The sequence below is a fragment of the Carcharhinus amblyrhynchos genome, chromosome 11 (assembly GCF_965287045.1).
Source record: "Carcharhinus amblyrhynchos chromosome 11, sCarAmb.v2.hapA, whole genome shotgun sequence".
Lineage (NCBI taxonomy): Eukaryota > Metazoa > Chordata > Chondrichthyes > Carcharhiniformes > Carcharhinidae > Carcharhinus > Carcharhinus amblyrhynchos.
The window spans coordinates 39117849-39130313 of record NC_137334.1 but is presented as its reverse complement, the minus strand read 5'-3'; the positions used below and the strand labels follow the sequence as shown (position 1 = coordinate 39130313).

Sequence of the window (12465 nt, the reverse complement as noted above, 5' to 3'; positions counted from 1 at the left end):
TCAAACAAGTTGTTTTTAAGGAGCATCTTAAAGGAGCAAAGTAAGGAAGATGGAAAGACTTAAAGAGTAAATTTCAGAGCTTAAAATCATCCCACATGAAAGCAAAGCTGCTGTTGGTGGAGAGATTAAAATTAAGGGCTGAGCAAAAGGCCAGGACTGAAGAAGCACAGTGATCTTGGAGGCTGGAGAACTGGAAGCATTTTAAAAGTTCTTTCATGGAACATGAGCATTGCTGGCTAGGCCAGTATTATTATTGCCCTTCCCGGGTTGCCCCGAGGAGGAAGTGGTGAACCCCATTCTTGAACCGTTGCAGTTTTTGCAGAAATAGGGAGGGGCAAGGTTGGGGATGAATTTGAGGGGAAAAAAAGAGTTTTAAGATGGTGTTGGTGCTTGACTGGGGCCAGTGTAGCTCAGCAAGTACAGGAATGATAGCTAAACAGGTGCTGAATGAGGAGACCAGCAGCAGAATTCTGTATGAGCCCAGCCTTACCAAAGATAGAAATGGGAGGCTAGCCATGTGTTGGAACAGTCAAGTCTAGAGGATTTTGATTTGATTTATTATTGCCACATGCATTAGTATATAGTGAAAAGCATTCTTTCTTGCGCGCTATACAAACCATACCCAGCTTGGTCACTGTCTGTGTGGAGTTTGCACGTTCTCCCTGTCTCTGCGTGGTTTTCCTCTGGTGCTCCGGTTTCCTTCCACAGTGCAAAGATGTGCAGGGTGAGCAGATTGGCCATGCTAAGTTACCCCTTAGTATCACGGATGTATAAGTTAGGTAGATTAGCATGATAACTGTACAGGGATGGTGGTCGGGCTTGGGGGGGGTGGGGTGCGGGTGTAGTTGATAGGTTGGGTGGGTGACTTAGGTAAGATGCTCTTTTGGATATCTGGTCCAGACTTGGTAGGTCAAATGGCCTCCTTCTATACTGTAGGGATTCTGTAGTGGTCCATATTATTCCAGCTTATTTTACATACTTCGGCACTCATGACGGACTTGCTGTGAGAAAGCATCAAGGAGAACTGTGGAATTTCAACTCCCTTTCATTTAGGGTCTCTGTTGCCAGCTGAGAGAGCTTTTCATCCTGTTGATTTAGTGTCTGATTCCAGAAATAAAAGTATGATATTCAGACAAGCTGTATGTTAGCTGCCTGCAGCCAACATTTTAATGAACATCATTTGTTTAATTTGGATGTCCTTGCATCAGAATGTTAGTACATGGCAGACTGGTGGCATATTAATACACCAGCCCACTGCACAGTAGGATGTTAACTTGTTTTACCTATAAGTCTTAGGTTTGAATCACCTGATTGGTGGCAGTGATGGGCAGATTGTCACTTGTTCAAAGATTCCCCTGACTTGATGAATTTGATTTGATTTATTATTTTCACATGTATTAGCATACAGTGAAAATATTGTTTTTTGCATGCTATACAGACAAAACATACCGTACATAAAGAAGAAAGGAAGAGAGTGCAGAATGTGGCGTTACAGTCATGGCTAGGGTGTAGACAAAGAGCAATATGATGTGAGGTAGGTCCATTCAAAAGTCTGATGGCAGCAGGGGAGATGCTGTTCTTCAGTCAGTTGGTATGTGTCCTCAGACTTTTGTATCTTTTTCCCAACAGAAGAAGGTGGAAGAGAGAATGTCCAGGATGCGTGGGGTCCTTAGTGTGGGTGGGCTGCTTTTCCGAGGCAGTGAAAAGTGTAGACAGTGTCAGTGAGTGGGAGGCTGGTTTGCGTGATGGACTAGGCTTCGTTCACAACCCTTTGTAGTTTCTTGCCGTATTGGACAGATCAGGAGCCGTACCATACCAAGCTGTGATGCTTGGAAATGGTGCATCTGTAAAAGTTGATCAGAGTTGTAGTGGACATGCCAAATTTCCTTATTCTTCTGAGAAAGTAGAGGTGTAGGTGAGCTTTCTTAACTATAGTGTCAGCGTAGGCTGTTAGTGGTCTGGACATGTACAAATTTGAAGCTCTCGACCATTTCTACTGCTTCCGCACATTTCTTCCATGATCGTTTGATCCAAACTATCAATATGCAACACAAATTCCCTCAGGATCTCCATTGGCATGGACAGTTTGAATGGATAGTTAGGTGAAAGGGTGGTGTGCTCAGGTTGTGGGCTTTGTTGGGTGGTTGGGAGGTGGTGGGGGTGCTCGGAAATGGTTGGGGGGATAGTCAGGTGGTCAGGGAGTTTGGTTGGGTAGTTGAGTGATTGGATGGATAGTCAGGGGGTAGTGGGGCAGGGACTTGGTCGGACTGGGTTGTGGGAGGGATAGTTGGGGGATCTGATTGAATGCAGTTCCCCTGTTGTTAGCCTAAGATTTAATTTGTCTAACATTCCTAAGGTCATATCACAAGGCTACACCTCTTTATTTTTGAAAGTACGATTTTTCAACTGACAGAAAATTTTGGCAGTTTGAAATGAGACACAGAAAACTACTTAAAAATGCAAGGCCACCTTCCCAAGTGAAGGTGAAAAATAAGCAAAACTTTCAGAGATCCATCAGAACCTAAGGAAAAGACATTAAAATGCAAAGCACCTGGATATTGAAACAATGGCTGTCGCAGATTAACTGTCCAGGTAAGGACTGTGGAACTGTCAGGAGTTTCTGACTCTTGCTCAGAGTTGGAGTCACTCGTGGAGGGCCCCAGGCAGGACGGAATTGTCCATCGGAAGTTGAAACTTCCTGAGCATTTCCCACATTGGTCTGCGCATCAGCAGGATGTCCTAATGCGTATCTCCAGTCGTATGTCCAGTGTCCGACCATCTGACGGCCAGAAGATTTGGACCCTAGTTTTGACCAAGATATTAGGAATGGTTTGACTAAGGCTTGTTTTCCTGCTCCCTGCACAGGATGCATTTGCTGAAATTACATTTACATAACTCCTGTCTCAAATGTTTTATAAAACTGACAGATGAATCTGTAGGGTTGGAGTATCCATCTGCCAGCATTGGAGACGTACAAAAGGAAGTAGATGATATTCAGTTAGGAGTAATTTAAAGAAATATTTCATTATTTATATGTTCTCCCCATGACTGGGTTTATTTCAGGTGCTCTGATTTCCTCCCACAATCCAAAGAAGTCCAAAGATGTGTAGGTTCGGTGGATTAATCATTGTAAATGCTTGGGTTATGGAGATTGGATGGGGGATGGGCCTAGGTAAGATACTCTTTTGGCGAGTTGGAGCAGACTCGATGGGCTGAGTGGCCTCTTTCTGCACTGTATGGATTCAATGGTTAAGAGCTCAAAGCAGAAAGGCTTTGAAATGATTCCAGTGATGCAGGGATCCCTGCATATTAGATTCTGACCATACCAATAGGGCTCAAAACTGAACTTGCCCATTTGTGTCCAGGAAGAATGCAAAGTAAAAATAAATGCTCTTCCAATTGTCAGAGTGTCTGAGGGTTCAACAAACAGCTTGCACTGTGTGTAAATAATGTGCTAATGAATAGTAATTCTAATCCATCTACAATGATGTCCAGCCTTGGTGGTCATTTCTGAACTAGTGATTGTAGGTCCGAATGATACTGGTTAATGTATTAAGGTATCAAAGTTGATACTTGTGATAACTCTTTTATTGAAGCCAAAATATTTAATTGTGGAGCCATGATATCACGTGACGGAATGTGAATGTTTGTGGCACTTTTTAATAAAGATTAAATGTAATTTGTGTCTGCTGACAGGATGTCTTGGGGGTGAGATAACTTATTTAAGGTTGTGTTATTCTAAGAAATTAACATTTAGCTATTTCATGCAAATTGATAAAAGGGGATAATTTTGAAAAGAGCAGAAAACAAGACCAAAAATGTGTGCGTTAGTGCATTGACCTTGCTAAATTGCCCCTTAGTGTCCCGGGATACATAGGTTAGAGGGATTAGCGAGTTGAATATGTGGGGTTACGGGAATAGGGCCTGGGCAGGATTGTTGTCGGTGCAGACTCAGTGGGCCGAATGGCCTCATCCTGCATTGTAGAGTTTCTATGAAAACATTTCAAAACACAATCAAGTAAGTAATATAGTGGAAATATGTGGGTGGGATTGTCTGGAAACGTTAGTCAGAAATCTGGGAAAAAGATCCAAGTATTCAAACACAGCAGAACATTTGTATACATCAATGATAATGGAGAGGAAGGGTTTACTAATTGAAATGTTGTCACTTAGGTTGAAAAATCTGTTGAATTTGCCATTAAAATTGAGGAAAAAGAAGAAATTTATGTAATTCAACTTCCCGTTATATTTGACCAAACTAAAGAATTTCAAATTCATCTGGTTCAGCTTAGGCCAGAGTTTTGTTTTGCAAATTCAGAGAAATATGATTACACGTGTTTGGCCAACCTTTTGTTTACAGCTTTTAGCAGCATGGTTACATACAAAGTTCTGTCCATTCACAGCTGAGTTTTACTAAAAAAATGCATTCTATAATTACACTTGTCAACATGTGAAAAAGACTTTGCAGTGTGAAGCAGAATTTGTTGTTAAAAATTAATTGTTTCTGATGCAGTATTTTTAGTTTAACACCAACAACATAGGAGAATCAATCAGGCCAGTTGTGCAAAAGGTCGCTTGGTTTGCACTTTAGTTCTCATTCCCACCAGGAAATTTGTCCCTAACAGCTAGAAATGATACAATATGTATCTTCAGCTGATTGTGTTCCTCAGTGGGGAGTTAGCAGCACCTGGATGGTAAATTTAGCAATCTGATACTTGAAGCAAATAATTCCTCTCAGGTTGCCGCCACCCTGACCAAAGCCCTGCAATCATCTTCCTCAGGTTCCTCTCCTATGCCCTCTCTAAGGCCCACCCTATTCACACTGAACTGCCAACTATTGAACTTTTCTTGTGGGCTCCAGTGTTTGCTGGTGTTATTAACAACTCTCTCATCTCAAACACTGTTCCCCACCTCCTGCTCCATATCTGTGTTATTCCCCATCTCCTCAAAAAGAGTCTTTAAATTCTTCACCCTTGCAAACTACCATCCCATCACCAATTACAATTCTTCAAGTTCTTAAACTTTCCCTGGAATAAATTCTTGTCCCGCTTTCCTGGAACGACATGTTTGGATTGCTGCCATCGGGTTTCCACTTCAGCCACGGAACTGAAAATGGTTCTTAGCAAAATCACGAAAATGACATCTTGTGTGACTGGACAAAGCAAATGATCCCTCTTCATCCTCCCTCTGATACAGTTAACCACACCATGCCTAGTGTGGTTAACTGCCTCTCCATTGTCATCCAGCTGGGTGCATTGTCTACTTTCACTCTTATTATTCTATATTCTGACGATTAAAATCGTTCGGGACTCTCATGCTGGAGCAAGCTAGTTTATTGTGGTGCTGATAATACTTAATAGCTTATAACCCATATAACCCAACACCTCAGATGTCAGGAATCAAAACTCTCAACGCCTGGTTAAAGTCCAACAGGTTTATTTGGAATCATAAACTTTCAGAGCACTGCCCCTTCATCAGGTGAGTCACTCCCATTCTGGGACTTGACTGTCCCATAGTAATATCACCTGGGATTCCAAATAAACCTGTTGGACTTTAACCTGGTGTTGTGAGACTCCTTACTGTGTCCAACACCTTACTGCAAATTTACTAATCAGACCAGCTACATTTTCCTCCAAATCATTTATATATACTACGAACAAAATTGGACCAAAATTGGCTTGATGACAAAAGACAGGTTGTGGTTGTAAAGGATTGTTTTTCAAACTGGAGGCCTGCGACCAGAGGTGTGTCTCAGGAATCGATGCTGGGTCCACTGTTATTTGTCATTTATATTAATGATTTGGATGAGAATGTAGGAGGCATGGTTAGTAAGTTTACAGATGAGACCAAGATTGGTGGCATAATGGACAATGAAGAAGATTATCTAGAATTGCAATGGGATCTTGATCAATTGGGCCAGTGGGCTGATGAATGGCAGATGGAGTTTAATTTTGATAAATGGGAGGTCGATCGAAGCAATGCAGGATTTACTCATTTAATGGTAGGGTGTTGGGGAGAACGATAGAACAAAGAGATCGAGGGGTATGGGTTCATAGATTCGTGAAAGTGGAGTCACAGGTGGACAGAGTGGTGAAGAAGGCATTTGGCATGCTTGGTTCCGTCGGTCAAAACATTGAATACAGGAGTTGGACGTATTGTTGAAGTTGTGCAAGACGTTGGTAAAGCCACACATGGAATACTATGTACAGTTCTGGTCACCTGATTATGGAAAGGATACTATTAAACTAGAAAGAGTGCAGAAAAGATTTACTAGGATGCTACTGGGACTTGATGTTTGAGTCCTAAGGAGAAGCTGGATAGACTGTGACTTTTTTCTCTAGAGCGTAGGTGGTTTAGGAGTGATCTTGTAGAGGTCCATAAAATAATGAGGGGCATAGATCAGCTAGATAGTCAGTATCTTTTCCCAAAGATAGGGGAGTCTTAAAACTACAGGGCATAGATTTAAGGTGAGAGGGAATAGATACAAAAGGGTCCAGAGAAGGCAATTTGTTAACACAGAGAGTGATGAGTGCCTGGATCGAGCTGCCAGTGATAATAGTAGAGGTGGGTACAATTTTGGCTTTTCATAGAATCCTACAGTGCAGAAAGAGGCCATTTGGCCCATTAAGTCTGCACCATCCACAATCCCACCCAGGCTCCGTCCCCATATCCTTATATATTTACCCACTAATCCCTCTAACCTATGCATCCCGGGACACTAAGGGGCAAATTTTAGAATGGCCAATCAACTTAGCCTGCACATCTTTGGTCTGTGGGAGGAAACCGGAGCGCCTGGAGGAAACCCACACAGAGACGGGGAGAATGTGCAAACTCCACACAGACAGTGACCCAAGCCAGGATTTGAACCCAGGTCCCTGGAGCTTTGAAGCAGCAGTGCTAACCACTGTGCTACCGTGTTCCCACTTTCAACTTTAAAAAGTGTTTACTCAGTTACGTGGGTAAGATGGGTACAGAGGGATATGGGCCAAATGAGGGCAATTGGAACTAGCTTAGGAGTTAAAAAAGGGTCAGCATTGACAAGTTGGGCCAAAGGGCCTATTTCCATGCTTTAAACCTCTATGACTCCATGTCCAACGCCGGCATCTCCACATCATAAGAATCAAAACAGCTGTTGCCTTTTCAAAAGTACAAGGCCTGAATACTGCATTTGGGTATCACTCTCAAATGAAGAGGGATGTAAGAACTGTTATGTGTATGCATAATTGAGATGCTTTTGGAGTATCCATTGCTGCTTTCAATGTCATCTGTGCACTGAATCAACCTAACTTAGCGGCACAGCAGTAAAGATATTTACAGCTGATTTATCCAGACAAACATGTGAATGAAACATTTTTGAAATGTTGTTGATTAAAGTCAGTCAGTTCCATTGCCACCGCAGGATGGTAGTTAAAAGAAGCTGCATTGTGTTAGGGGATTGCTTTCGTTTTACTGGTAGCCAATCAAAGTTCTGAGTCACTGAAGTGGAACACTTGCTTTCGGGGTAAAGCATTATGTCAGTGAATGGAGGATGAGTAAAAGGTTGCCAGGAATAGCAAAGTGCACAGGAGATGTGTTTTCTGAACCTGTGCAATATTCTCAGGCCCAGCGTGCCTGGCTCTAGAGGAGGAGGTGCTGTTCCCATCCGCTCATCTTTATCAAGCGGCGGTTAAATGCAGTACGTCTGCTTCAAGAAGATATGCCGACAACCTCAAACATAACAAAGATAGACCTGCAATTATATAGTGCCTTTCACACCCTCAGGGTGTCACAGCACACTTTATAGCCTGTATAGTCACTGTTACAATGTAGGGTGGAAAGTACTGTCACAGCCATCAAGGCAATCACAACCTTTATTTTTATCCCACTTCCCAGGCTGCACCAGGAACATTTATAGTGGCATTCAGTTTGTTACCCAAAGGGAAATCATAGATGCATTTGTGGAAGGCTATAAAATTACTAACTTTCTTGTAGTCCAGAGAGTAAAAACTTGCATCATATTGCCGTTGCAAGACCCCCAGTTCAATCCTTTGTTGCTATGAATGATTATAAAATCAGTGGGCAGGATCAGACTAGTTGATCCATCGAGCTGGTCCCACACAACTACAATGCCTGTAGCACTGTGACTAGGCACACATACTCACCCACCATCAATCAGGCAAGCTTCTGAGAAAGGATCGTAGAATCCCTACAGTGCAGGAAAAGACCATTTGGCCCATCAAACCTGCACCAATAACAGGCCTTATCCCTGTAACTCAACATATTTACCCTGCTAATCCACTGCCACTAAGGGGCAATTTACCATGGCCAATCAACCTAAACCACGTATGTTTGGATGGTGGAAGGAAACCATAGCACCCGGTGGAAATCCACACAGACATGGGGAAAATGTGCAAACTACACAGGCAGTTGCCTGAGGTCGGAATTGAATCCGGCTCCCTGGCGCTGTGAGGCAACAGTACTAACCACTGTGTCACCCAAGGCTAAGAGAAAATCTGGAAAATTAATCTCCAACCACTTTCAGTGATCGGTATGAATTCAAAAACCACAAAGATACATTTATATCACCGACTTTATGACTCCAAGACTCGTTTTAAATTCTCATGGGGCCATAGTATGTAACAACCTAGCCATGCAGATCAATTCTTAATTCCTTGAAAGCTGTAATGTTGCCTCGAATTTAAGGCAGTGATCTTTTCTGCCACTATTTTAAGGGAAATGAAGAATGTAATTAAAAAGATTGGGATTGTCCTTTGTACGCATGGCTCATGTTGTATATTTCAGTGCAAACGGAAGCGGAATGCATTTGATACGAAATGCCTGCTGCAACTAAAGTTATTCGACCTCTGGTACCCTGATGCAGCATTTCATCTGTGCAAACTATTTGGGGAGGTCTACAGAACAACTGATCCCCTGGGCAGCCAGTGTAATTGTTCTCTGCTGCATTCTCGTTTCAGTGCCCTGAAAAGAAGTCTTAGCTTGCATATTGATGATTAGAGTGGCAAAGCCATGCCAAATGGAGAGGGTGAAAATGCCAGTGAGCAATTAGCAGTTGTATCAACAATGCAACAAGGTCAAGATGATGTCTAATGACTGCCAATGATAGACCATTTTGTAAAGGCTCAAATCACATCTGCTAAGTACATGTGCCCAAGCCCCTTGTCCTACATTTTCCTGCTCAGTTATTCAAGTGCCGTTTATTGCCATCTTATGCTGCTTTGTTGTAAGCAAGGACAAATAATTACTCAGCACAATGCTCAAGTCAGATGCAGGGCAGTTGCTTCCTGTATTATGTAATGTGAGTGTTGACAGATTGAGTTGGCATAATGCTGCATGTTTTGTTTCTGATGTGTAACACCTAGCCCACTACCCTTTCGAGGAAATTCCTTTGTGAAAGGAACAAATGTGTTGGCTGGCTGCAGGGTTTACTGACAACCTGCTTTGATTCTAGTGGTTCCAGACCTCTTTGTGCTACATAATGACAGAGGTCTGCAGGTAGACCATCCACATCTGAGACTGTTGCCTGACTGGTGTTGGCTGCTTTAAGCTACCTCCTTTCATGCTTGCTATACCAGGCACTCGGGAAGGTAGCCATCTGTTCTTTAAAGCGTGCTCTATCTCTCCCCAGCCAAACAAGTTGACTTTTTCAGTCAGGAGTGCCCAAATCTACAGAAATGTGATAAATGATCAATTAGCTTTCACTTGCTTAAATATCTCCTGATTTCCAGTTGATGTTGAGAATTTAGTATGTTCAGCATTCACTGTCTAGCCTGCTGTGCAGGTGAACCTTCTTGCATCTCACAAGCTATAAATAAGAAAACAGTGTGTAAATTGGCACAGGAGCGAGCTTTTTCCCAAAATAGTAACCAAACCTCTTATTTGCAATGATCTACTGAATTCCCCCCTTATTATTTTTTCATTGTTTTGAAGACACAGTTGCAAATTATTAAATCACAGCTCAAGTTTTAATTAGGGTATCAACATTTCCTGATTGCAGTCATTTCTGTTTGGTAATTGCTAATCTCCATGCCTTGCAGGAGCAGGCCTGTAGTGATTATTGAAGCCTTTCTGTGGCTACCTCCTTCAATCAACCGTACAAGAAAGGAATGTTTGGAGAATGGGAAGCCTGTTGTGTGCATCAATGTTACCTTCTGCTTTGGTTACAAAGGAAAGAAGATTCCTGGTCACATAGGTAATGACCACATTTATACCAGTGCATTGTGATTGTTTACACATAAACACTCAAGTTCATCAGATTGTTGAAATTTTACTATGACACATTCACAGAAAACAAATACAATAGTATTAGATATAGTTGGCAACAGCTCCAGAGATTTGCTGATGTTCTGCCGTGAGACAGTACTGATATTTAACTTGTAGCACAGAACAAAAGGGCCTATTTTCAAATGTAAAAATAAAGCTCTTGATTACCATGAAGCTGTGGGTAAATGTGGAGAGATTCATTTGTTCTTTAATGCATCCTCCTAATTTGAAAACATTAAATTAGTTTAATATGCAGGTTAGGTGGATTGGCCATGCTAAATTTCCCCTCAGTGTGCCACGATGTGTAGATTAGATGGATTAACCTTGGGACTCTTGAAGAGTTAAGGGGATAGGTCAGGGGCAAGGGCCTGGGGGAGATGCTCTCTCAGAGAGTCAGTGCAGACTTGATGGGCTGAATGGCCTCTTCTGCACTATAGGATTCTATAATTCCTTAAACCATTCTATGATACAATATTGCAATTATTAAAAAAGGGAGTATGAAAAGAAATTGGCAGCAAACATAAACGAGAATCCCTAAGTTTTTATTATGTTTATAAATAGTAAAATGGTGGTGAAGGAGGAGTCGGGTCAGTTAGGGACAAAAAAGGGGATTTACACATGAAAGCCGAGGTTTTAAATGAATTCTTTGCATCTGCATTCGCCAAGGGAGAAGATGCTAACCAGGCCACAGTGAAAGAGGAGGTAATTAATATATTATAGTGGTTAGTGGTTAATGGATGCTTATCAGGCCAGAGGAAGGTTTGTAGTGGAGTTCACCAGGGCTCACTTTTGGGATCCTTTCTCATCTTTATTAATAACCTTGATCTTGGTGTACGGGGCATAGTTTCAAAATTTGCAGATGATGTGAAACTTGGAAACATTGGGAACTAAGAGGAGGATAGTGCAGAAATTCAAAAGAATATCAGCAAGTTGGTGGAATGGATGGACTGGTGGCAGATGAAGTTCAATGTGAAGAAATGTGAAGTGATTAATTTTATTGGGGAGAATATGGGCAGGCAACATAAAATGAAGGATACAATTCTAAAGATGGTGCAGGAGCAGAGGGGCCTTGGTGTATATGTGCATAAATTGCTGAAGGTGGCAGGACAGGTTGGGAGTGTGATTAATAAAACATACAGTAACCTAGACTTTGTTAATAGGGCACAGAGTAGTAGAGCAAGGTGGCTATGTGGTATGAAATGCGAGTTCAGCTTCAAGATGGGATATTTCGTTCAGTGCTGGGCACCCCACTTTAAGAAAGATCTGGAAGTGTTGGAGAGAGTGCAGAAAAGATTCACAAGAATGGCTCCATGGACCTGGAACTTCAGCTGTGAAGTTAGATTGGAAAAGTGAGAGCTGCTTTCCTTGGATAAGGGAAGATTGAACAAAGATTTGATAGAGGTATTCAAAATCATGAGTGGGAAGAACTGTTCCCACTCATGAAAGGATTGAGAATGAGAGAACACGTATTAAAAATAATTGGCAAAAGAAGGAGCAGCAACATGAGGAAAACTCTTTTTGTGCAGCGGGTGGTTAAAATCTGGAATGCACTGTCTTGACCGTGTGGCAGAGATAAGTTCAATCACGGCTTTCAGAAGGGAATTAGACTGATCTGAAAATGAAGAATGTACAGAGTTGCTGGGAGAAGGCTGAAGCATGGCAGCGGGTGAATTAATCATTTGAGAGCTAGTGCAGACACGATGGCCAAATGGCGGCCTCCTGCACCATAACAATTCTGTGGTTCTATTATTCCACGTCAAGCTCTTCATAAACAGCATGAAAATACAAATGGATTGCTTGAAATAAGTAAATAATATATTTAATTCTTGACTATTTAAAATTTAAAGTTTTGAAAATGCAATTTCATAATAATAAGCTCCATGCCCCTTGAGCCAAAATAGTGAAATACTTCAATATTCTTGTTTAATATTTAATAAAATTCGATGTTTTGGTATTGTTGAAGCAGTGACAATTTTCTTTAAATATTGAAAAGCTTTCAGAATGGCTCAGCAAACGTAGCTTAAATAATTGTACATCAAATTACAAGATTTGCAATCTCAAATCTGTGAAAAGCAGAGCGTGAGCTTGCACAAATTAAATCATTACAAAAAATTATAACGTTTAGAATTTTAGCACCATGGTTTTCAAACTGGTGAGTTAGTTCAAAGCAGTGTTAAATCAACAACAAAAAAAAGCAAGCAAAGA

At 41.6% G+C, this 12465-nt stretch overlaps 1 protein-coding gene across 1 annotated transcript in view; it reads left to right on the top strand.

Moving 5' to 3' along the window:
• The window catches only part of itga4 (integrin alpha 4), a 134296-nt gene that overhangs the window by 43573 nt on the left and 78258 nt on the right, over positions 1-12465 (top strand). Inside the window, exon 14 of the mRNA XM_080198886.1 lies at positions 10035-10189. Within this exon, the coding sequence (XP_080055012.1) occupies positions 10035-10189 (155 nt within the window). The remainder of the gene's footprint in view (positions 1-10034; positions 10190-12465) is intronic.